Here is a 26259-nt window from a genome sequence, read left to right as displayed (position 1 = left end):
TTCCATCAAAGCAGTCAAACCTAACTGCCCTGGGACTACCCCCAACCCCGCTTACTTGGCTCCCATAAGTGGACTTAGGTTAAAATGCCTTTAAAGCACAAGGGCAAAGCTAGGCTCTTGCATGTTACAAGCTTTCCTGGATCACAAATTTCCACCGTGAAGTCACTGCTGGTGCAAGGAGCTGGACGGACGGACCTGGAGACAGATGTCTGCTATCGATTCACAGCACAGGCTGTGGCAAGGCAAACACACACTGCCCTGCCAACGGGGCCCCTGTGCTGGCCTGTAACAACTGCCTCTAAAGAGGAAAGACAATTCACCCGTGGCTTCTCTGCTGAGACTAGCTGTGGGGTGATCGCTGTGAGAGCACTGCAAGACAGACTAAGAATGTCCTCCTCAAGCTAATTTCACCAAGATCAAGCAGTCATCTGTCGGGCTGTAGCCTAAACAAACATTCAGCGGGGCCTTTTCTATTCAAAGCCGTGGACAACAAGAGCAAACCTACCTTGCTTGAGTTTTTTGGTTATTGTCACTTGACATTTGATGCACTTCTTCATCCTCCTGGAGCATTCTACCGGGAGCGGGAGAAGAAGAGAGATTTCAGCTAACCTCAGTGGTGCTTGAATGAGCCCAAAAGCAAAGAGGACACACAAGGACATGACATTTTTAAATCATCCAAGAATCACCTGGACTGTAAGAGACGGTCTTTGCCTGCATGGAGCTGAGAACGCTGACTTCTCCCTGAGTTACATGCTGGTCCTGTTGCTTCAGCTGCCCCTTCCCTAGAGTTTCACATGCAACAGCCCAACTCTTGAGCAGCTGCGTTACCACAGTGGCCATTATAAACCCTGCCCCCACCCCCAGACTCAAATCCCCGCAGAGCAGCTGCAAAATGGTCCCGTATTCTGACAGGAACAGATGGGGCTCTCTCACTTGTTCCTAACCAAAGTCTGCGGCCAGACGGAGGGACCCGGCTGAGATAACGGACTTGCTGATCTGTTAATATAATTCAAAGGGAAACAGAAGACGACAGCCAGAGGGGGAGGGGGTGGGGGAATCCCTTGGAAGTGGTTTTGTTGGAGAAAACATTGCTGGCTGGAACTGGACCGTCCGCCACTTCCTTCTAAACCATCCAGGGCAGCTGCAATGGGTCCCAATCCAGCAGCACAGTGGGAGCTTCCATGACCAGGCCCTAGGGTGTCACATCTAAAAGGCCATTGCAGGAATTTCCCTGGGGTTGCTCTGGTGAGCACCCAACAGTCCCATCCCAAGATGCTCCCCAGACAAGCAGAATGGGGAGGTGGAGTGAGCACCGGCAAAGGAACCAACGGGAGCGACCTACCTTCACACACGATGCTGTGCTGACATGGGATGAAGTGAATGAGCAAAGCCAGCTCAGAACAAACCAGGCATTCGGAAGGGGCCATCATGCTGGCCACGCTGAGGTTGGTCATTGTGTTGGGGGTGGTGTGCACTCTGCGCAGGTTGTAGGTCACCACAGAGCCCTCTGAAGAAATCTGCTCATCCCTGCAACCACCACATAGAATTAGCGTCCTCGCTGGCTGGAGCAACACCCCGCACACAGAAGGCAGCTCAGCAGCTCCCCCCACTGGCCTTATCACGGCAGGGACGGGTATGGGGAAATGCTTCAGAGCCAGACAACAGGCCAGATCCACAGCCGGTGCAAGTCTATGAAGCTCCATTGACTTTGACAGAGCTCCCTTTGTTTACGTCAGCGGAGGATCTAGCCCAAATGCATGAGGGGGAAGGGAGAGAGAGGGAGTGGAAGATATTTGTGCAGGATGTAACACTTCTTATGGATGAGGACAGCGGGCCCCTGCCAGTACAGCCATCAGAAGTGCAAAGTCAGCGAGCTGGGATATTTAGAAAAGGCCTTTGATTACACTGCTCTCCTAAGCACATGGGACAGGCCTGACCTCAGTGCCTACATCTGAACCCCAGAGAGTCTGGATTCTGAGCCGGACCCTGACCTCAATGGTGTGACTCCTGAATCCACAACATTCCCCGTAACTTTGGGGAAGTTTGGATTCAACTCCACAGTCAAACTGCCTAGACCCCCTATAGATTTGGATTCTTGTCTAGAATCTCAGTGCAACTTTGTGGAGCCTAGATCATGACACCCTTGAGCTTTGGGGAAGATCCTGAGGCAAGTACCACCAATACCGCCCACCTCAGCTCTGTGTTGGCACAGAAAACAAAGACAGGCTGGTTTTGGTATAGATGAAGCCTGCCCTTAATTAAATCTGCCCCTCCATCATTCTGGAGCAGTTGCCGAGTACAAAGGACGTAACGTAAATCAGAGGAGTTACTGAACTGGTAAACACCATCTATCTTTTTCACACAGCATTATTTAAACTTGACAGGTCTAAGATGGCATCTGTCACATGATGAGCCACTAAATCGTATTCAAGTTCCCATGCAGAAGACGCAGAATTGTTCGGTTAACCCCTTGGCATCTGATTCTTTCTGTGCTTTTCCAATAGCCAGCTACCATTCTAGCAGACACTAACGGCATGGATGCTCTTTCCTAGTTATCCTGTATATATCTAGCAGTATGCGAATGGAAGGGGCCAGGGAAGGAACAATCACGTTGCTGATTGAGTCTACCCATCTTGGGATACTGCTAAGTCATCCCCTCTGAAGGGGATTCCCCCCTCCCCCTTTTTGAATGCACCAAATTCAAAGCATTTTCATGAGGTGAAATGTTCCCTAACCGCTTATTGGGTTTTATTACACACAAACATGCTTCCCCTGTTCTCCATTGAGCCAAGCTAATTGAGCAGAGGGAAGAAAGTGGATACATGCTAAATCACAAAACCAAGGAACTTCACAGATTATACTAAAATGATCCCAAACCCCAAACATTTACCGAACCCTTGCTCCTCTCCAGAGGTTGGGGATGCAAATAAGTAGGACCCTACTAAATTCTCGGCCACGAAAAATGTGTGTCAGACACTGAAATCTGGTCTCCTGCCATGAAATCTGGTCTTTTGTGTGCTTTTACCCTGTACTATATGGATTTCATGGGGGAGACCAGCTTTTCTCAAACTGGGGGTCCTGACCCAAAAGGGAGTTGCAGGAGAGTCACAAGGATATTTTAGGGGAGTTGCAATATTGCCCAGCACCCCACCAGCAGCGGTGCAGAAGTAAGGGTGGCAATACCAGACCATGCCATCCTTCCTTCTGTGCTGCTGCTGGGGGCGGCTCTGCCTTCAGAGCTGGGCTCCCGGCCAGCATCTGCTGCTCTTCCGCTACTCAGCTCTGAAGGCAACGCCGCTGCCAGCAGCCGTGGAGAAGTAAGAGTAGCAGTACCGCAGCCCCCCTCCCCCCCCACACACAATAACCTTGCAACCTCCCACCCTTGCCCCAAAAACTCCTTTTTGGGTCAGGACCCCTACAATTACAACACTGAAGTTTCAGATTTAAATAGCTGAAATCATGAAATTTAGTATTTTAAAAATCCTATGACCATGAAATTGACCAAAATAGACCGTGAATTTGGTAGGGCCCTACAAATAAGATAGAATTCTGATGACAACCACCTGTAGTTTCAGGTCTGACGTGCCAAAACCCAAACAATGAGGTTTTGCAGAACTGGAACCAAAGGCCAAGCCATTTTTGATGATGTTCTCCCTGTGGGTGTATCAGACAGATTTGCTCATCTGTTTCACTTATCAATTTAAAGATGGACATTGTCCAGCTACAGGGGCTTCCAGAACCCACCCTTTACATGGCATTTGGGGTTCACTGCCTTCTGTACTTCACTTGGATCCTGTAATTAGTAGATTAAGAGTGAAACAAATCCCAGAACTGCACTGCAAGATAGAGGTCAGCTCCAGTGATTCGATGTTCAGAGACCAATAGGGCGAAATTCAGACCTCGTAGAGCTGTTTTGCTGGTCTAGCTTATACCAGTTCCCCAAATGAAACAAACAAGGGCTTTTTTGCCAGCATAAATGTGTCTACACTAGGGCTTTTGGCAGCATAACTACATGGGTTAGGGAAGCGACGTAGCTATACCAGCAAAACTTTTAAGCATAGGCCAGGCCCCCAGACTGGCATCAGAGAGATGTCAAAGGCTGGGACCGACCACCAACCAGTTCTCCTAGAAGACACCGATTCTGCAAGGCATTCACATAAGATCAGTTTCTACAGAAGCCAATAGCAGCTGAAGGTACCCCACATCCTGCAGAGCAGACTAAGAGGGTCTGGCATGGCTAGCACCTATACATTTGGGGTTAGGAAGTGGTCACACTGTGTAGCCTACCTGAATTTCTGGGAAAAGTTCTTGATGATCTGGACTATCCTTCCATCTGCAATGAGATCCAGGGGAGACTTTCCCCTGTGGTTGGCGTAATTAATATCTGCTCCTTCCTGTGCTAGGTAACACGCAATCGCAGCACCAACGTTCAGTTCTACATTTCCAAGGAAGCCGGAAGCCTGGAGCTAAGAGAGGGGGAGAAAGTCTCTGTTAAGGCACTCAGAAACCTGGCTATGGGTCAGACCCTAGAAAACCAGCCTCAGTTCTCGGGCTTGCAATTTTCAGGTGCAAAGAGCTGCAGGTGTTATTTTGCACCCCTTATCTGTGAACACAATCAGATATTTGGACATCTAAGTCACATACTTATTTTTACTACAGTAGTGCCTAGAGGCATCAGCCACGACCGGGCCTCATTGTGCCAGGTGCTGTACATTCTTGCGGTAAGTGATATTCCCTGCTCCAGAGAGAGTGATCTAAACAGATAAGACAGACAAAAGGATCCTTTTTGAGAAAGGAGAAAGAAAGGATTATCATCCTCACGTTAGAGGTGGGGACCTGAGGCACAGAGAGATTAAAGTGACTCAACCGAGGTCACACAAGAAGTCTGGGAATTGAACGCTGATCTCCTTAGTCCCCAGTCCAGTGTGTTAACCACAAGGCCTTCCAATCTCTCTTAGTTACCCTGCCCATAACTTACACGTACAATTTTTCAGACATAAAACTAGTGACTCAGCCAGGCTGAAGAGCAGGGTCTAACTGTTGGTATTTGCAATTTCCAACACAATAAAGGAGAAGGAGGAGGAGTGTGCGTGTTACAGGGAGAAAACCACAACAGATGGCTCATTAGTTTGGCAATAGCTTATAAAAACTGACACACAGCAAGGCACCTAAGCTCTGCACTACTCTAATGAGACATGAGGGTAAGGGAAGGAAGCAGCCTGGTCAAATCCATCCACGTCAAGATGAGGGTAAAGTATAGGGAGGACAGTGTTGTTGTTAAGGCATGGGACTGAGACTCAGGACACCGGGGTTGTATTCCTGGCTCTGCCACCAGGTCACTTTTCATCTTGGGAAAACCGCTTCCCCCCTGCCCACTGGGCCTCAGTTTCCCCACCTGTGAAATGGGGATAATAGCTGATGCAGAGAAGGCTCCATTTGTTAGATTTGTGAAGATGCTAACTGGTTTTGTAAAAAATGAAACACGAAGTGCTAATTTCACACACCCCAACAGCCATTCTATTTTACAACTCTGCCAGCAAGACCCAACTTTGCTTTGCCTTTCTACACTGCACTGAAGTCAGAGAGCTGAAGTCAGAGCATGTCTGAGTGGCACCAGATTAGGCTGCCAGGCTATCAGTCAGTTTGTTGAGCTTGAAGGTTTGCTGCAGATAAATCCAATGATACAAGTCTGATCTGCTACACCGAGAAGCTTAAAATATGGAAATGTAATTCAGCTCTGGGGATTCCCCGGGGGTTTGGCCTGGAGACTTATCAGAACAGCCTGATAACAGAGGAAGTCTGTGCTGTATCCCATCCTCCACCCCAACCTCTTCCACTTGACCCTTGTTCTGCCACCAATTCCTTTTGAATTTTGAGCTTAAGGCTCTTGGCAGAGCTAGTCCCAGCGCAGGCAAGCAGGATTTCCCCCTCCCACCCGCTGCTCTGATGGCCAAGCTCTCAGCCGCAGGACTCCTGGGCCTCCTGGGAGCAGAGACAGGCGACGAAGCTGCATTGCACAGAGACAGCACAAACACATTTCCATTACAAGGTACGTTAAAGACACTACATTAAAGCTTCAGGGATGAATAGTTAGTGGATGGAGTCCCAAGTGGCGGCTATTTAGGGGGAGGGGAACAGGGAAGGTCCCTGCCTTCTTAGATTATTGAATGCACCATTGCATCCCAGGGGAATGTCCACTGGTTGGCCCAGTAGGTCATGTGCATGCTGCAGAACAGAAAGGACTATCTGAATCTCAGCACACTCCAGCCTCCAGTTAGCAGCGGGTAATGCCATCTGCTGGCCCACCTGAAATGAGTGCAGGGATCTCAGCCCAGGCCCCAGCAGAAAGGCGTCCACACCACAGAAACCACCACTGCTATTTGCACCCTACTTGCCAGTCACAGCACAGAGGCCAGGACTGAATGGGTCACTGAGACTAAATTGCCCCCCATGCCTGGGCGATGGTGCCCCCTCCATGCTAGAGCTAGGCACGTTAATAGCTAGGGGGAAGTGCATATGGGAGGCTAGCCTGGGCTGCTGGGTGTGTACCTATTCTGCAAACAGAGGATGTTGTTTGACAAGGGCTTTACATCAGGCCCTATAAAATTAGAGTGGAAGGAGTTGTACATTTAGGCTGAGACTGTCAAAGCCCCCGGAGGACACAATCCAATTAATAGTGATGGGAACTGGGCATCCAAAACCATTAAGATAGCTTTGAAAAATCTCTGCCTGCAGTATTAGCTCCTAGGGCCTGCAGCATGGCAGTCCCAAAAGCTAGTCAGCCTCTGTAAAAAGAGCTCAGCGAGTTACTAGAAACCTGCCCGTTCTGCAGCCACCTTTGCTCATGTTCCCAGACTGGTAGAATAAAGAGTGAGGAATGATTGACAGACTGCCTGCGACTAGCAAAAAGTGGGGATGCTGGGGCTGGGCTCTGATTACCAAATCAGCAATCAGCCTCTGCCCTGCTGGGGGGACCTATTTGTGCCTCCTGTACCACCCACTGGCATCATCAGTTCTTGCAATCAAAGCTGGTGCCATGGGTTACAGCAAGCTAACGAACGGAAGAGGTGGAATTTTCAGAGCAGATATGGGTAGGATGGGGGGGAGGGGAGAAACAGGCAGTTTGGCGCACCGTGTGCAGAACTGAATTATACTGATTTGTTGGTTTTCTAATCATTGTAAATTGCATTTGAATTTGATGTCAGATTTTTAATTTGTCAAATTATCTTTGCACTGGAATAATTCTCAACTCACCTAGATTGTGTGCACTTGGTATTTGCCCACACAGCTTCCGCTGTAAATTGGCACACAAGTGTAGATGTACGTAAACAGGTGATGGAGTAGTTTGAAGGGCTAATTTTATGCCGAAAGCCTTTGCAGGAGGGCTAAGCTTCCAATAGCTGACATGCCCGGCTAAGCTTCCAATAGCTGACATGCCCTGGCCGCTCTATTTGAGGCCTAAGGATCGAGTTTTCCTGAGTTCAGATTGAACGGGAAATTCAGCCCTGGAGCAATTACAACTGAAGTCAGCCATGTAACACCAGGGACAAGTTTGGCCCAGAGAGATAGCAGGCATGCTGAAAAGCAGCTTTTCCACTGCACTCGTGGCCTTGCAGGATAACGGCTCCAGAGGTCTGGTTGGGGGTGCCCTGCAACGTTCCCCCCTCCTAGCGTGTGTTTGTTTTGCAAGCGAGAACTGTAAAAGGGAAGCCTCCAGGCCTTCAGAGCATGCGCCGACAAGGACTATAGCAAGAGGTGGAATGCTGGGAAGCAATTACTTCAGTCTCCAGCTCCTCCTCACAGAGGGGAAGGGGAGATGGGGGAAAGACGTGAAACAGCCACACTCCTCTGCTCAAATTCCACTGCCTCTCACACCTTTTGCCCCAAACAGAGTGAAATGAATGATGGGGGGGAGGGGGGCGGGGGGATAGGCATGATTCTGGCACCATTGACAGTAATGAGTGTGTTGCCATTGACTTCAGTGGGGCCAGGATTTTACCCTTTATAGAGTTCAACAAGCAGTACGTGATACTCTCTCTCTCATGCCCCTGGGTGGAGCTAAGGTGACAGATGAAAACTACCCCTTGCTTGGATACGACGTAGTCCCCCTGCCACATGCACACGGTGTCTTGTTCCCTACCCAGCTACTTTCACACCGTGCAGGTCAATTGGCCTTATGTTCTTAGTACCATCCAACAGGAAAAGTGAGTCAGTGCAGCACCGTCTATGAACTAAGGCCAGGACTCCTGGCTCTGCTACTGGGGCCCAGCCACTTCCCTTCTCTCTGCCCCATCCGTAAAATGGAGAAAGGGATACTGATGCAGCTCTTGGGGGCACGATGGGGGAGTTCACGTCCGAGAGCCAAGTATCATAGGACTCAGATGGAAAAAGGCCCCTTCGGTCACATCCAGCCTTTCTCCCCTTGATCAAGGCTGGGTCATTCCCTACAAACACATTCCCAAGTGCTTAGTACAGTCTAGTTTTAAAGGACTCCACCATTTCCCACTGGAGACTGCCGCCCACCCTAACCGACTGTCCATGGCCCTTCCAACGCCACAAGGCACTTCCCTGGAGCGGCGCTGTTCCCTTTTTCTCTCTCACCTTGGAAAAGAGGGACGGTCCCTCCCCACCTTCCTGTTCCTCTGCCATGATTGACATCAGTTGCTGCCGTTCTAAGACAATGTGCATGGCTGTGTCTCCGTCCTCGTCCTCGGCGTTGACATCGCTGCCTTCGCGTACCAGCAGCTGCACCAAGTCCATGTGCCCCTGGGTGACTGCCAGGTGCAGGGGAGTCTGGTTCCGGCTGTTCCTGAGGTTGACATCACAGCGACCCTTAAGGGGAGAAAAACACTAAGTGGAGAAATAGTGGCAGAGTCCCCGGAACACCCCCGTTGAACACTAGTTGCATGGCACAGGGAGAAGACCTGGACTATCAATTCCATCCCCATGCAAGTGCAGTGTAGGGGGGACCCAAAAGGGGGCAGCAAAGGGATCCTACTTTTCATCCTTGCCCCAAGGTCCAGAAAGCCTCGACAGTCAGGTGATGCAGAGGTTATTGCAAGGGAACAAGTGCATGGGAATTTCCTCCTGGCTGGTAATGATCTGGAGGTGACAGCTAGTAAATTACTTGACACCTGCAAACTGAAGGCCTGGAACAAGTCCAGACAGTCACGGACCAGCTCCTGAACTCCATAAAGCAAGACTGATTCCTTGTTGTGTCTTTCGCTTCGGTTTCCCTCAAGGACTCAGACCGCTGAAGGAGTAATAGGAAAATCTCTCTAATGCCAGGAGACAGGATGCAGCAAACACGCAGCTAGCCTCTCCTGAAAGGATACCCTATTAGAAGGCTCAGTCATTTTGCCAGCACTGGGTCTGCAGAGGACAGTGCTGGCGAGGAGTCAGAATGCACTTTAAATTGAAGCTGGGTTAGCAGTGGGGACTACACCAGACATAATAAAATCACCTTAATACTTTGCATTACACAGTGCCCCCTAGAGATCTCTGTGGCAACAAATATTGATTCATAAAGCTACTGCATCCCTGTGAGGCAGAGGTACCCACCATTGCAGAGATGGGGGAACAGAGGCCAAGCACAACAAATCAGAGTCTGAAACAAAACTCAGGAGTCCTGAACTCCAGCCACCACTTTCTCCAAAGCTGGAACTAGATCCCAGGGTTGAAACCCTGGCCCCACCAAAGTCAACGGCAAAACTCCAATTTACTTCCCAACTTCTGGTCCCCTACTTTCACCACTAGAGAATACTGTCCTGAGGGGCAGGAATAGCACCTTGAAATCAGGGCTCCTAGTCCCCTTTGATCCAAGCTATGATACTTCACTCCTAGCCAGAACCTGCAGCAGTTGCCCTAGTGATTCCTAGTCCCTCTGCTCTATGCTCTGGACACCCCCCCCTTCCTTTTAGACTCACACCCAGAGAACTGGCGATGACCCGAAACATGAACTTGCCACTTCTCATGCAAGTTATTTACCTCTCTGATTAAAATTTCTGCTACTTCCATGTGGTTATTGAGGGCAGCAAGATGCAGGGCGGTGAAGCCATCTTCCTTTTTAGCATCAACCAACTGCCGGGCTCTTGCCAGAATCTTCTTTATGGCTCTGGGAGGTTAACGAGATTAAAGGAGAGCCCAGAGGGTTACTTGTCAACAGGAGACTGATGCACAAGAGATAGGCCTGCCTCCTCTGTTGAGCAGTGATTAATGTTCCTAATGTTATAACGGGCAGTGTCACGAGCAAGGACAGTGATCCAGAAAGCTCCATCCATCTTACAGATTGGATTAGGGAAGTCAAACAAAAGCCCTCTGTTTTCTTTTAATAAAGCGGGATAAATTCACAATGTCAACGTTAGTAATGAGCTGGATGCATCCCCAGACCAGTCTGATGGAGGAGGCACACAGGGCGGATCTGACCCAGTGTTTTCAGTCATCATCAGCAATGTCCCACCCCTAACAGCTGAATGCTCCAGGCACAGGACTGGGGCAGGCAGTCAAAGGAGATCAGTGATTGGAAGCCATGGGAGAAGTGGGGGAGGTCTGAGACATGGAAAGAAGGAGGCTGCTACAAGTGAAGGCACAATGAGAGGAGAGGGGCAAAGGAAGCATCAGGGGGCTGCTTGATAATTTTCCATCAAGACTCCCCCCCGCCCCCCAAACCAACAAAAAACAGAAAACTGGTTGTGTGTTCTATATTTATTTTTGGTGTCAGCAATTGTACACATTTTCCCCTGGTTCTTTGGCTATCTTTGAGTGCTAGCCATTTGACTTGAGGCTTCAAAAAAAATTATTCTCCTCTTCTCTAACCAACACAGCAGGGTTCACTGGACCCTCTCAGTCTTTTGAGAAGTCAGGAAATGTGTAGCCTTGTCTCCACTAGAGAAGCTTTGCTCGGATAACTCCCCGAGTGGAGATGAGGGTTATATCAGTTCCTCCAATGAAATAAGGTACACCAGCAAAAGGACTTGTTTTTGCATCTATAGCAAAGCTTTTTCCTGGTATAAAAATGTTGTAAAGAATCCCACCCCTCACACTGACACTATTACACTGGCAAAAGTTTCTAGTGTAGACATGGCCTTAGTTTTTATAAGATACACAGAACCATGATTTTTAATGGATCTACAGTGGCAGCTTTACCTAGGCAATCACAACTAGACACACAAGACTTCTCCAACTGCTTTAAAATACAGGTCTCAGACGTGTAGCCGGGAAGTTTGCGAGGGGTGCAGCCTGTCTGCAGGTATTTGTCAGGAAACTGAGCTATTTGTACTTTCACAGATCTCATAATCCTTGAAAAGGCTTCAGACCTCTGCCAGAAATCGCATCTGTGTGTGGGTCGCTTTCCAGGGCTCAGAAACAGAGGCTGCTCACAAGGCAGCAGAGAAGAAATGAACAAACGAATGAAGCATTTTGCTGCCATTTCTCCTGAAAGGAGATGAGATTTTAGGAATGTTCATTGCTCTCTGGGAGCAGAGGGACGGGACTCTTTTCAGCTAAGGCTTAGGAAATCGCCTTTTGGAATATTAAGCACCTATTTCTGGTTCCATCTCAGAAGATGACTCTGCTGTGCTTCGCAAGGCTAAATGCACGGGCGTATTGTAGGAGAGAAGGTGGGAGAGGGGCAGAAAGGTGACTGCTTAAGACACAGCTCTGTGCTTGCACTGCCGACAATCACCGATCCTTGGTGTAATGATTGTGGTGATCTCAGCCTCGTCTTCCCTGACTGAGGAGCCATTTCTGCAGAGAACTAAGACACTGATACAGGACCATGGGGGTTAGAGATAGGGAAAGGATCTGAGAGGCCCTGAGTCCACCTCCTTTTGCAAGGGAAGGACTTGTCCCCTCACAGGACAATATCAGATACTACAAAATGGTTATGGAGAAGCACCTAGTTCACCCCCAAGGAGAGGGGGATTTCCTCTGGGAATTGGCAGAGGGGGTCTGGATGAGGGGTGGCACAAGCAACGGCAGCCAGGGAGCCAAGTTCTGCTGGGAGGGCCATTTCTGCTCTGTACATTTCCATGTCCTCAGCCTCAGCCCTTTCCTCAAAAGGCTTTTCATTCCCTTTCCCCAGCCTCATAGAGAGTCCGCTGGTCTCCCAATGCCCCTTTCACCAACCGCGGTCGCTGTCCCCGATTCATCACCAGCAAAGCAGGGAATTTATAGCTCAGACCCAGGCTCCGCTCCCTGTCAGGATTACACAGCATGTCCTCAGCCCGTCCGAGGGGGCCTCCCATGTCCTGTGGGTTTCCCAGTGACGCACACCGCACCCTGATCAACAGGGTCACACGCTAAAAGCTCCCCCCTTTCACTTACAGCTTGTTGCCCTTCAGAGCAGCATGGTGCAGCAGGTTGAAGCCTTGGCGATTCTGGATTGTGAAATCGATGTTCGGTACCTCGGTGAGGATCTCGATGATGCTTTTCAAATCGGCGGTGATGGCATAGTGCAGGGGGGTGTCATCAAATGAATCCTACAGGGAGCCACAGCAAAGCACAGGTGACATCAGAGAGACTCCCCTCCAACAAACCATCCCTGAGGGGCTCAGCAGGGAAGCCAAGGTCTGAACGGGCCTGCTGGAGAGTGGGGGTCTCTCCTTTCACTCCTAGGAGGAGTCCTTATGAGTTGAGGCTGAGGCACACGGACAGGGAAGATGGGCATGCTTGTGTAGCCAAAACCTAGATCGTGGGGGACAGACAGAGGCCTTCAGTTTCCTGGGCTGCCAATCCCCTAATTTCACACACCCCACAAGAAAAACTACTTCACTGGTCTCTAAAGGCTAGTTACAGACCAGTCCGGTAGCCCTAGAAACAGGACAGGATCAGTGACTTCATTGCTGCTCTCCCAAGTTCCTTTATACCAGATTGAAAAATAAAATCTCACCAGCCCGATATCGGGAACAGGAAGAGGCATCGTTGGAGCCTTCAGATACAATGCAATTAACGGGTCACCCTTTGCTGGAATAGCAGAAGGTGCTACTGGACCGGGTTAAGGCAGTGGTGGAAGTAGGGCGGTCGGTCCGGTCCGCCGTACCAGTAAGATATTTATAGCCAGTCCGCCACACTGGAAAGACACAGGAGGAGCAGAACGTGGGGCCATCCCCCTCCAGCCCAGCCATACCCCCCCCAGCCCTTCCATGCAGCTGCGTCTAGCGTCTCCTGTCTGGGATTTGTAGGCAGCCCTGCCTGGGGGCAGTACTGGTACAGCCGTGCCGGAGCAGCTGCTGGCATGGAGCTGCACGGCAGCCCCAAATTCTGCTCCTTTCGCTGCTGCGGTTCCCGGGAGAGCCCCATGGTTTAGGGCTCTCCCAGGAACGGCAGCAGCAAACGGAGCAGAACCCCACACCAGCTGCTCCTCCGGCGCGGGCAGAGAGGTGTCGGTGTGCAGGGAGGGACCCAGAAATAGACTAGCAGGGTGGCTGCGAGTTTTAGGCAGAAGCCAGCCCAGCACCACAGGACACTGCCAAGCTCTCAGGATCGACTTTCACCCACAATCGTTAAGCAGCAAAAATATCTTCAATGATACGAGGCATGAAAATAACCTACTGGGAGGTTGACGTCACAGTTGTGCTCACAAAGGATCCGCACAATCTCCGTGAATCCTTTGTTGACGGCGACATAGAAGGCTGTGCACTTGGCATTGTTCAGCAGGTTTGCATTGGCTCCTTGGCTGACGAGCACATGGACAACTTCAGCTTGATTCCTGGTGTAAAAAAAAAAAAAAATTGGACACTATGATCAAAAGATGGAGATTCTCTGTCTACAACTATTAGATATGCAACATCATGAGTATCTTGGTTCTTGCATCCTTCTCTTGTCTCATAAAAAAAAAAATCCTTCTAACTGGAGCACCAGGCTTTGCTCTCTGTTGGCGTAATGTAAATCTGGAGTAACCCCTCTTGACTTTGATGGACTTCCTCTGGATTTACACCAGGGTAATAGAGACCAGAATTCAGCCTCCTGTCTGTCTAGACTGTACACAGACATTCAAAAAAGGAACTCAAAATTCAGTCACCTTCTCTTCCTTTCACATACCCCAAACCCCGGTAACCCCCGTTTTCTCCCAAGGTGTTCGTACCATGGAGAATTCACCTTCCCATGGAGATTGGGGCTTCATGCAAACCAACCCCTGGAGTTTGAGGGCCACATCCTCAGCTAGCGTATATTAGTGCAGCTCCATGGTTGGAGGCCTTTCCCCTCTCTGTGGTGCTCATTCAAATCTAGCTATGCTGATTTGCACCAGCTGAGCATAAGGCCCTTGGCACAGAGCATCACTGAGGTTACACTTCTAAGAAGGGAGAAAAAGCTCCTACCCAAAAGCTGCATAATGGAGAGCTGTGTCCCCCTCTTCATCCCTCAGGTCGATGTTGGCATTCGCCTGCAGTAAGATCTTCACAACCTCCACCCGGCCCAGATGGGCAGCGACTTGCAGTGCGGTTCTGCCCTGATTCTTTATATCAACCTGCAATAATGGAAGGATCCAGGCACATAATTGTTTAGGAAAGGTCTCAATGTGCACTCAGGCACTGTTCCTGCTCCAAGACTCTGTATAACTTGATGGGAAAGAGAGATGATTACTTGTATTCTACAGCACCCAGAAGCTCCAAGCAGGATCTGGAGCCCATTGTGCTGGGCACAGGCCACGGAGCTGAAGATTGGAAGAAAGCTAATGTGCCAATCTTTAAAACGGGTAAATGAGATGACCTGGGTAATTATAGGCCTGTCAGTTTGACGTTGATTCTGGGCTGACACAGGACTCAATATGAATTAAATAAGGATAATGTAATTAAAGCAAATCAACATGGATTTATGGAAAACTGACTGTCAAACAAACTTGGTTTTGTTTGTTTTTTTAATGAGAGTCTGAGTTTGGTTGATAAAGGTAATGGTGTTGATGTAATATACTTGGACTTCTATAAGGCATTTGACTTGGTACTTGCATGACATTTTGATTAAAAAATTAGAACAATATAAAATTAACATGGCACACATTAAATGGATTAAAACCTGGCTAAGTGATAGGTCTCAAAATGTAATTGTAAACAGGAAATTGTCATCAAGTGGGTATGTTTCCAGTTGGGTCCAACAGGGACCAGTTCTTGGCCCTACACTATTTAACATTTTTATCAATGACCAGGAAGAAAACATACCATCATCACTAAAAGTTTTCAGATTACATAAATTGGGGGTGTAGCAAATAACTAATAAGGTAGGTTGTTGCTACAGCGTGATTTGGAATGGTTACACTGGGAGCAAGCAAACAATACACATTTTAATATGGCTAAATGTAAACGAATACATCTACGAACAAAGAATGTGGGACTCTACCCTGGGAAGCAGGGACTCTGAAAAAGATCTGGGGGTCATGGTGGATAATCAGTGGAACATGAGCTCTCAGTGTGATGATAAAGCCAAGAGAGCAAATGTGATCCTGGGATGCATAAATGAGGGAATCCCAAGTAGGAGCAGAGAGGTTATTTCACCTCTGTAGTTGGCACGGGTGCAACTGCGACTGGAATCCTGTGACCAGTTCTGGTGCCCACAATTCAAGACGGATATTGAAATATTGGAGGGAGTTCAGAGAAGAGCCACAGGAATGATTAAAGGATTAAAAAACAGGTCTTACAGTGACAGAGTCAAAGAGCTCAATCTATTTAGCTTAACAAAGAGAAGATTAAGGTGTGATTGGATTACAGTCTGTAAGTATCTACATGGATAAATATTTAATAACAGGCTCTTCAATCTAGCAGAGAAAAGTCTAACACACTCCAAGGGCTGGAAGTTGAATCTAGACAAATTCAGACTGAAAATTTAAGACAAATTTTTGACAGTGAGGATAATTAACCATTGGAACAATTTCCCATCTCCATCACTGACCACTTTTAAATCGAGATGGGTGTTTTACTAAAAGTTCTGCTCCAGGAACTATTTTAGGAAGTTCCATGGCTTGTGTGATACAGGAGATCAAACTAGATAATCACATTGGTCCCTTCTAGCCTTGGAATCTATGAATCAGAGGCTTGCTGTGCCCCAAAAAGTCTGATGGCCCCCCCATTGAGAACCTCTGTTCTAGGGTTTAGGAGAGAGGTGGCACACTGAAGTTTACTGTATGCAGGAAATCTATGCCCCCAACACCACTTTAAATGGCACTGCACAGCCCTGGCTGCTGTACAAAGCTAAAATAAAAGGCACTTCCTGCCCCAACCAACATATTGACTCATTCCAGACCCCAACGGTGAAAGGGCACTTCCTGCCAAAAAGGGAGTGGTGCAAGCACAGACCTGGATGCTATGTCAGGAACTCCTGGGTGTCTAATCCCAGATCTTGTGCCAAATCCCACAGGGACCAGGGCTGATTCTTAACTTCTCTGCCAAAAGCTACAGTAGCCAACAATACCTCCCTGCCTGGCAGGGGGGCGAGAGATCAGTTGATGTTTGCACTGGGCTTTGAAGGGGGCGAATATGATATAAGCACCAAGTATTCTCAGTCACTCAGACTTACATACCGGGCAGCCTGGAGGGCTAATCACAGTGCTGACCTGCTGCTGTGAGATTTAAAGATCAAGGAGTTGAAGATCAAAGTAGAAGGCGAAGACAGGAGGGCAGGGACACTAATGAAATCAATGAATGGCTAAGGGGAAAGAGTGAGGGATCTGGCAAAGGCTTCATGGCTTGGCAAGTAACACAGGGAGTTTTTCTACAGCTGATCCTGTGCAAAGCAGTAGTTTGTGCAGGGTTTCCTTCTTGGGCTTAGACAGGATGGTGATTCTGGTAATGACACACTGGATGCCAATGCATCCCCCTTACGTAAAGGGCGTAACATTGGTATCTGCCCCATTGGGAGCCCCTTGGCAGGCAATTCATCTCACCTTGCTGAGCAAGCCCTTGGATCCGCCTGCCTCTCGCTATTTATAACTGTCTAGTAGAAAGAACAAATTCCTCTCCGAGGCCAGGATGCAGCGAGACTATTCCTGACCTAAGCCTGACACTTGGCACTTTCTCATTTCAGATTAGACCCCATCACTGGTGCCTGGCTATATTCTTTCCCTCCCCGTATCTCCTAACTTTTCATGTAATGAACTGGAACAATTATCTGGCAGCAAACCATTAAGTCAGACCTTAGATCTCAGCTTCATTATAGTCCTCTCAGAATGGATCCTGGTGTTTGCTAATGTCCCATCAATCTGCTCCCGCTTGCCACATGGCCATGGCCTCCAGAGGATTTATGTTCCTTTCCCAGCTGCTTCCAAGGACACCATGCGAAGGCATTCTGCTCTCTAGTTCTCTGGCTTGTGACAGATGCATTTACTCACGCACAAACCTGCAGCTTTTAAGGTGGTAGCTAGGATCTTGGACAATCTGCCAGTGTTTGAATAGGTGGCTACCGAGACCACCCAGCCCCCAAACTCTACTGCGAAGGCATCTGTATACAAACTCTTCTCTTTATCGGCAATGCATTAGGATGAGGGCCACATCATCACAAGTGCCTAGTATGTGTGCACGGAGAATGCAAACAACAGGTACATAGTAATACGGGTTAGCTCTTGTATAGCACCCTTCATCAACAGATCTCACTATCCCTATTCTACAGAGATGGGGCACTGAGAAGCTAAATGACTTGCCCAAGGTCACAGAGGAAGGCGATGGTGGAGGTGGGAATAGAACCCAAGAATTCCGAGTCCCAGTCGAGTGCCCTGACCACCAGACCATGCTGCCTCAGTAGAATGGTTTCTGTGTTCATGTAATTTATTCTGGGATTGGCTCCACTGGTCTGATCCTACCAGACATCTCTACTCAGTCCCGATGCAGCAGAACATAGCAGGTAGCCTGGGGCTGCACCTCCAGCCATGGCTGCCTGGCTCCTGGAGGATTCAAGCAAAGCAGGCCTGTCACTGAAATACACATTTCTTGCGTTGGTTGCCGTTAGAAACTGGGCATGTCAGGCTGCTTATGTGAATTCTAAAGAGTGGATATAGGAAAGGAGAGGGCAGCGTTCAAGCTGGTGGGTCTGTTAGCATAGAGCCTGCATGTACTTCGGTGCGTAAGGGAGACTTCCCAGGCTAGATTAGTGGGGTTTCCTGCCCAGCCCTAACCCAGGCAAAAAGTGCTCTGCTATGACATGGCAGTTATCCCGGCTAAATTCCTGGGATAATGCCTCAACGCCCTCCACTGGATCTCAAAGCAACTTACACACACCAGGGAATTCAGCCTCCCGCCCCGTGCTGCGAAGCAGTGAGTTTTGGGATCCGCCGTTTGGGAGGGGAGGAAAGGAAATTTAGGCACACAAAAGGTGTCTAAGATACCACAGCAACTCAGCTCTTGACTTCTAGTCCCCCCCTGCTCTAACCACTGGACAACGCTTCCTCTTGAGCTACAATGGCACAGGGAAATTCTGCATGCCAGAGTCCCACAGCCCTGCCAGGGGGAGCAAAGGACTCCTTGAAGCAGAGGCAAGCTCTAGGACTGTCAGTTAAAGCAAAAAACCAGTCACCTGCTGTTAATTCCTTACAGTAGGTTTTAGCAGCCCCCCATTTGCTTTACACATCGACGACAAAAGACATCGACCTTGGAGGGTTTCTCTGAGACTTGCCTTGTCTGGGTATTTTTGAACCAGGTCCTCGACTTTAACAGCATTGCCATGCGCCGCCTCAACGACCAAGCGCCCTGGATGATCTAACTCCATCTTCTGGCACAGCAGCTTCTCTAGGATGGAGATCAAAGTGCCTGTGTGGGGATGAGAAACAGCCCCAGGTTACATAGTGGCAACGAGCAGCTGTATGTGTGACCACATGGACCCAGTATGGGCCTTTGTCCCTCTATACTGACTAGTCCATATAAAGAGCTTTATGAACTTTTTACTTTACTGCCTCCAGCTAACAGACACAGTCCTTTAGCTCAAGCAACAGAGGCTGATACTTCTAAATCCAGAGATCCCAGGTTCAATGCCTGCAGAAGACCCCTCCCTAATGGTCATTACATGTGGGCAAGCAATAACATGAATTCCTAGCTGTAGGGAAGGAGGGAGTTGGAAGACAATAAAAGGCTCATATCCTGCAGGAGAAAGGAAAATCCTGACCACGGGATTTCAGATTTGGTTTGCACTCACTACACTTCCCTGGTGTCTGATGGGAGTTCCACTTGTTATTTTCCATCAGAGAAAGTGCTAAGTCACCGAGTTTGGCTCTAGTTTCCTCCAAAGTTCAACAGGATTTAAACTAATTCCTGAATGGAGCCACAAACTTTGTTCCCCAGCAGTTTCTCAAAGGTCTTTTTTTATGCTAACTTTTCTTGGGGTACGTGATGTAGGATCAATTTATTCTGCAAGACGAATCAACAAGCCTTCCCCTTTCTCAAACATATGGCCATAACTTTCATGAACAGATTTGCAAAACAGGAAACAACAAAACCAAACCCCAGTTTCACTGCTAGCACAGGCTAACCTTCCCACCCCCTGCAAAGTAGGGAAGCATCATTATACTCATGCTATGGACTGGGAAACTGAGGCACATGAGGTTATGCCATTTAGCCACTGCCAAAATAGCAATCCTACAAAACAGCCAGGAAAAGAACCCAGGAGTCCTAAATCCTAGTCCTGTGGCTTAACCTTTAGGCCATCGGTGCTCCCCTGATTTGGTTAAAATGGATTTTTGGGACTCTGCTTGGAGAAGGGTGATGTAGCGATTAGTCAGTTAACATCTGACACGTTCTAAAGAGAAATACTTTTGTTACCCTAGAAAGATGAAGTGGTTATTTTTCAGCCCTGGCCAGAACTGGACCACATCTCCCTCCCTGCTCTCTCACTTTTGGATTCCTTGGTGTTCTCCGTTGTCATGAGGTTTGCATCCTCGTCTCTCTGGTAGGCCGTGAGACAAGCTGGGTTAAAGGTCCAGGACTGTCCTCCGACAGACACTCTCAAGTCTCCATCCCCAAACACCTTGATCACCTTGCCAATGTGCCCTAGCGTCTGCAATGGGAAGAGATGGGGGTTTTTTTGTTTTGTGTTTTTTTTTAAAAGGAAAGCAACGTAATTCCTGCTTTTCAGAACCAAGGTAACGCTTCTAAGGGTGGATTCCCAGGCAGCATTCCTAGCGTGTGAAGAGAAGCATTCACTGAGACGCTGCAGACGACAACTCCCACTTCAAGAACACACAAGTGTTCTCAACAGCTTCTTATTTGGTTGTATACAAAACGGATGTCTTTTCACATACTAGGGGAAGAGGGATGCCAAGGTACAATACAAACATCTGGAGAGGAAGCCAGTGAATCAACAAAGCATGGTTTACAGAACCCTAAGAGGCAGACAAAGCTGGCGGTCTCTGCTGTGCATTTTGCTGCTTATGGAGCACTCTGTATTCTGCTCTTTCGCCCCATGAGTCTGATCAGAGGAGAGTTTTCCATTTGCAATGGTTTGTCCCTCACCCTTGAGAATTAGAGAAGAAAAGAGGAGACATTAAATTTGTTTGCTTAAAATTTCAGCAGAATTTCCTTTTAAACTCATGGGTAGCCATCTCCTTTGACAGGTGTTTCCCCTTCCCCCACTCACCCTTTGCCCTTATTTTCTGAACGCTGTTGCGAGGCCGCATTGCTGAGGACCAGACACATTAAGCAACATTCTTTCTCAAAGCCATTAGCATGCCCACATGTCTCCATGCACTGACCAATAGGGGGTGCTGAAGAGCAAGGAGGCTAGCATATCCAGCCACTAACGTTTTTTTTTAAATGGATTAGAAATTGCAAGTTACTGGACTGTCTTGGAACTGGAGCACACTCACAGGTGCCATTTCATCTGTCCACTCCCCATGACCAGCTTGGAATCGCTTCACTGTTTCCATATCATCTATCACACGGACAACATCATCAACCCAAAAGGTGTTGAGCTAAAAGAAAAAGAAAGGCATATGCTTTTATGGGATGAAACAAACAAAAAACCAAGGCAAAAAAAAAAAAGATAACCCATAACAAAACAATTCCATAAAGCACTAACCTTTGCAAAAACATCAGTCATGTTATTTAAAAAAAGCCACGTGCAGGATTACGCAGGGCAAATGGTTTTCTTTTGCAGCCACTCACACGTGATTTTATGCGTATGAATATCAGCTGGGATTGCACAGGGATTTCCCCAGGTCTGCCCCGTTTCCATGCCAGATGCAGCACTCAGGGTTCAATAATATAGTTAACTCTGTACTGGTGTTAACTTTGTTTGCTATTTCCACCACATATGGGAAGTCAGAGATCATCCATTTCCTTCCTTTGCCAGATGCTCCTGCTCTATGGAGAGGGACCAGTTTGCCCGTCTATGCCCGTCACCCACATAACCAAGTATGTTTAAATGCATCCACGTTCCAAAAGCCAGATCACTTTAGGGAAGGCTGGCAACCTCAACTTTATAAAGCAGGGCCCCAAGACAGGAGGAGTTGGACAAAAAAAGACTTGTATCTGTCAGAGAGCTCAGGCAGAGATGGGAAGGGAAGCCAGAAGTGACCAAAGAATGTGGCAAGAAAGCGTGCAAAGCCAAGAGAGCAAGAGGAAAGAAAAGGTTAGTTCCAGTTTGTCAGGTGCTCTGAGGATGACAGGTGCTTGCTAAAGGCTAGGTGTTATTGCTGGAAGCGCTAAAGATCAGCAGCCGAGACAAGACACACGGGCACGGCGGAAGTGTGGGGAAGAGAGAAGCAGCTGAAGGAGATAACCAGAAGGAATTGCCGAAGACGAGCGAGAGGTTAACATGTCCACACTGGCATTCAGACAGGTGCAAGGAAGCAGGAGCCACCAGTGTGGCTGCACTGTTCATACAGGTCCTGCCTTGGAGGATGAGGCTCATCAGCTTCTCCTGGGCTCTGTGTGTCTGGCAGGGGGTTCATTTTAATTAAAAAGAAAAACCCCAGTAGCTTCCCTAACCGTAATCACTGGGACTTGTCTGCTTACAGCCACCTCCCCACTTATCAGGCCCACAAAGGGAGTCTCGGAGTCCTGACAAGCAGAGTGCTGTGTGGGACGAACACAGAGTTAAATAACTGTCCCCAGGCAGCACCCCTGGGAACGGAGATGCAATTTAGAGGGGTCACCTCCCCTTTCCCATGAGTAAAGCTGCTGTGTTACGACTCATTCACACCAGGGATACAATTGTGGACAAGGAGAGGCCAGGCATGCCATAACAGCAGCGTCGGCAATGGTATGGCCCAGGAAGGGGACAAGGGGGTACTTTCCCTAGAAACCAGGGGACACGCAAGCTTTTCATACCAGATAGAGTCACTGACTAGGTGCAAGTGGTCAGCTAACTACATGGTGTTGCTCTTGTTCCCTGATTGGAGGAGCAGCGCGAGCGCAAGCACGCATGCAAATATAAAATGTGATTAGTGCGAATTCTCTGGCATGTGACTCAAGCTCGCTTCTGGCAGACGTCTATTCCAGTGAAACACAAAGAGGCTCAGAGAAAGCGACACAGAAAGGGGCCTCAGTGCAGTGGAAGCAAGTCAGTTTTAAATCAAGAACTAACGTCGGCAGGGAATATTTTTGCACTGCTCACTCAGACCTTGATTCAGGAAAGCATTTCAGCATGTAAATAATTACCTTCCTGAATCGGGCCCTCCAATCTCATTATTAGAAATAATTAATAAACACAGATAGTCCCATATGTCTACCCTTTACATATGTTGACAAAGAATATCTGCCGGTCCCAAAACCGACAGCCTAATGAGCAGACCCCTGACAAGCACTGGGTAGGCCCTTCCTCGACCAACAGCCCCACTGGCGTCAATAGGGCCATTCGAAGAGTAGGAAGTTATCCAACAGGATTAAATCCATCAGCCACTGGCCCCAAACACCACACACACACAAGGCAGAGATTAACAGGGGAGGGGGAAATTACTGATGAGAAAATGGATGGATCATAGGAAGAGGTAGGATTTAGAAGGTGAGCTACAAAGGATTTCTTAAAAATTGGGCTAATTTCTTTGCTGCTTGATTTTTTTTAATCTAACAAGTATCAGGCATGTCACATCTGGTCTTCCCTGATGCTGTTGGTTGTCTCAGAGAAAGTTTATTCACAATAAACCATAAACTGAAAGGGCCAGGAGGAGAGACATCCTCTCTCTAAAACTTAACCAGGCATTGGAGTTAAATATTAACTAACTACAAACCAACAACTGCATCCCCCACCCAGGGCTTGAAATATTCTAACTAAAAATTCCCTTTCCCCCCCATTTGCTCAGCTTTCACTCTTCCACATTATTTCACTAATTGTCCAGTTGTCAGAGTCATCCAAGGGCAAACAAGGCTTGAAATTCTAATGCTGACACAAGCAAGAACAAAGCAAGAACAAAACCAGACCAAAACCCTTCTAGGCCTTTTTAAACAAACAAAAGAAACAATACACCCCACCATGCTCAGACCCAATTCCCCACCCATTTTTTGCAGATCAGCTTTCAGGACAAACCTGAAGGAGCAAAGAGAAGGTGCTTGCCAGATGTGACAGGGAGAGCATTTCACTTCCATGTAGCACTCCAACTTTTAATCCATTAAAGGCCTGATCATGGACGACTGACGTCAAAAGAAGTTTGGCTCCCATTAGCTCTTAGAGGAGCAGGAGCAGGCCCTAGCTGTTACGAGATTTTGTCTGTCAACAACTTTTCAGCTTAGTTATTGACAGAGTCCAAATTATTTAGGTAAATACAAACCCCACATTATTTTTGCCTTTTACCCACAACCTTTTCGTTGGAGAAATCTGTGCAAGTGGTTCGAAGAGTCGCACTGCAAAGGAGAGAAAACCAACCCTACAGTACCTATGCCTCCCTCATCCATGTTAGCATCCTTCTGTAGGAGATGGGCATTAAAAATCACATCCTTCCAATTACCACCCTCCTTTTGAACTCCAACCTCTTCTTAGCAGACTCTCTCAAAAGCTTATAGAGCTAGAAATCAAGGATTTTCTTAGCCTTGATGGCTGGAAAGAAATTAAGCCTGTCCCCACTCTCTCTAGTCTAGCAGCTTTTTCTCTGACACTTGTCCAAGACTAATTATGTCACATCCTAGGGGACCGCAGTCATTGTCATTCTGCGCACAGCTGTTGTTCTGCTCAGTTTCCCACATCAGCGCTTACCTTAGTCAGAGCTCCTGGGTGGAAAGTCCAGCGGGTTTCACTGTTGAATTGAACTCTGACATCCCCTCTGTCAGTGATTCTGTGCACAGTGCCCGTCAGGCCAATGAACTTTAAATATGGAAAGAGGAGAGAGAAAAATATTGATGAGTTAGGATAATTTTCATCAGCCAAGGATCTGCCGCTCGCTGGTTAGCCTATTTTTAATCATTATTTGTATTACCATAGCACCTAGGAGCTCTAGCCGTGGACCGGGACCCTAATGTGCAGGCGCTGTACAAACTAAGATACTGTTTGCTAAACAACAGATCTTGTTGAGCTGCATAGCACTGACTGATGCAGAGGCATATCTGAGTTGCCATCTGATGGTGTTCATTCGAAAAAAATTGTTCACCCAGACTTCTGATTTCAAGGGTGTGACTTTTATTTACGTACTTTAAAAAAAAAAAAAAAAAAGCAAAACACACAAAATATTGTTTCAGACTCAAACTGGAATGGAATTGCACCTGTTCTCACCAGGCTTCCATTGAATGTGTCTCACGGACTCGGGCTGAGCAGATATTAGCATTGTGAGCGTGTACGCATGCAGCCTATTTCATGCGGATTCTTGCCCCTCCCCTACAGAGTCATTTTTAGTCTGTTTTGTAATAGGTGCCTGGAAGCAGTGTCCCTGCAGTCAGGACTCCAGGTGCTTTTCATGTATGCAGTAGAGGTCACCAAAAGGTGTTATGGCCTCACTGCAAATGTCCAATGGGACAGTGACACTGCTCAGAGACCTGCATTATCTTCTCTGTGGTCTGATGGTACATTTACTGAAGGATGACTACCTATTTCTGAAAAAAGAAAAGGAGTACTTGTGGCACCTTAGAGACTAACCAATTTATTTGAGCATGAGCACGAGCTGTAGCTCACGAAAGCTCATGCTCAAATAAATTGGTTAGTCTCTAAGGTGCCACAAGTACTCCTTTTCTTTTTGCGAATACAGACTAACACGGCTGTTACTCTGAAACCTACCTATTTCTGGCAACCTCAGCAACATATTAAATCCCAAGTGAATAGATTTGTGGGGGCAGGGAAAAGATGGATCTCTCCATTAAAATCAATTAATTTAGCATTCATCATTAAAATGTCCATCATTGGAGTTTTTTAAGAGCAGGTTGGACAGATGTCCGGGATGGTCTAGATAATACTTAGTCCTGCCATGAATGCAGGGGATTGGACTAGATGACCTCTCGAGGTCCCTCCCAGTCCTACGATTCTATGATTTGTGTCAGGGCCTTAGAGTTGAATATTAAAGCTTATAGCTGAATGATCTTTCAGCTGTGTGACTTGCGAATCAGGGCACCTTATATTGGGCTCCCAAACCCACATTTAGACTCTGAACGGCTCTATCCAACCTTCACCGAACTCAGCAAAAAACCAATGTCGTTGACTTTAACGTCTGCAGTGTTGTAGCCATGTTGGGTCCCAGATTATGAATCCCCCAGAACTTTTTCAGCAGTGCTCACCGGCTCCAGAGCCCATTAAAGTCAAGGAGAAATACAGGTACTCCACACCTTTGAAGAACACGACAGTTCAATGCAGGTGGGTAGCTTTGAGCATGCAGGTTTTAAAATTTTGGCCAGTGATCCAGTCCGGTAAACCCATGATTCATGTGAATAGTTTTTACACAGTTAATCCCAGTCATTTTCAGTCTGCTCAGGTGAGAAAGGAATTACTAATAAGAGTTAAGGGTTTGCAAGATCAGGCTTTTTTTTTTGTTTTTTAAATGACTGCCCCATTCTCCTGCAATGACAAAACAATTTCCCACAAGAGCATTTGCTCTTTTCTGCAGCTTTTTTGTTCCTTCCACTATGGCGAAATGGTCCCTTGAATTACTCTAATTGTTCCACTAACAGGTGTTGTTTACATTTACTTTTCATCTATAGCACTGGATCTACTGTCTGAACTTCTTTAGAAAAAAGAAAAGGAGGACTTGTGGCACCTTAGAGACTAACCAATTTATTTGAGCATCAGCTTTCGTGAGCTACAGCTCACTTCATCGGATGGATACTGTGGAAATTGCAGAAGACATTATATACACAGCAGGAGAGTTGGGTGGGAGGAGGTATTGTTTCATGGTGTCTGTGTATATAATGTCTTCTGCAATTTCCACAGTATGCA

The 26259-nt window shown here is 47.7% G+C and overlaps 1 protein-coding gene across 6 annotated transcripts in view; it reads right to left on the bottom strand.

The window, feature by feature from the left end:
* MIB2 (MIB E3 ubiquitin protein ligase 2) overlaps positions 1-26259 on the bottom strand; it is a 107979-nt gene that overhangs the window by 2653 nt on the left and 79067 nt on the right. For 3 of the 6 annotated variants that reach the window (XM_074975165.1, XM_074975166.1, XM_074975164.1), the window contains exons 7-18: positions 24100-24207; positions 20777-20881; positions 19806-19968; positions 18595-18728; positions 14319-14467; positions 13552-13708; positions 12325-12479; positions 9988-10114; positions 8602-8832; positions 4288-4466; positions 1343-1527; positions 506-619 (exon numbers count right to left, since the gene is read on the bottom strand). In XM_074975165.1, the coding sequence (XP_074831266.1) occupies positions 506-619; positions 1343-1527; positions 4288-4466; positions 8602-8832; positions 9988-10114; positions 12325-12479; positions 13552-13708; positions 14319-14467; positions 18595-18728; positions 19806-19968; positions 20777-20881; positions 24100-24207 (1807 nt within the window). The remainder of the gene's footprint in view (positions 1-505; positions 620-1342; positions 1528-4287; positions 4467-8601; positions 8833-9987; positions 10115-12324; positions 12480-13551; positions 13709-14318; positions 14468-18594; positions 18729-19805; positions 19969-20776; positions 20882-24099; positions 24208-26259) is intronic. The other 3 variants (XM_074975168.1, XM_074975169.1, XM_074975170.1) reach the window with 3 other exon arrangements.

This window comes from Natator depressus, chromosome 18 (genome assembly GCF_965152275.1).
Source record: "Natator depressus isolate rNatDep1 chromosome 18, rNatDep2.hap1, whole genome shotgun sequence".
Lineage (NCBI taxonomy): Eukaryota > Metazoa > Chordata > Testudines > Cheloniidae > Natator > Natator depressus.
Note: the sequence above shows the minus strand (reverse complement) of the source record. Positions and strands in the feature narration are given on the sequence as shown.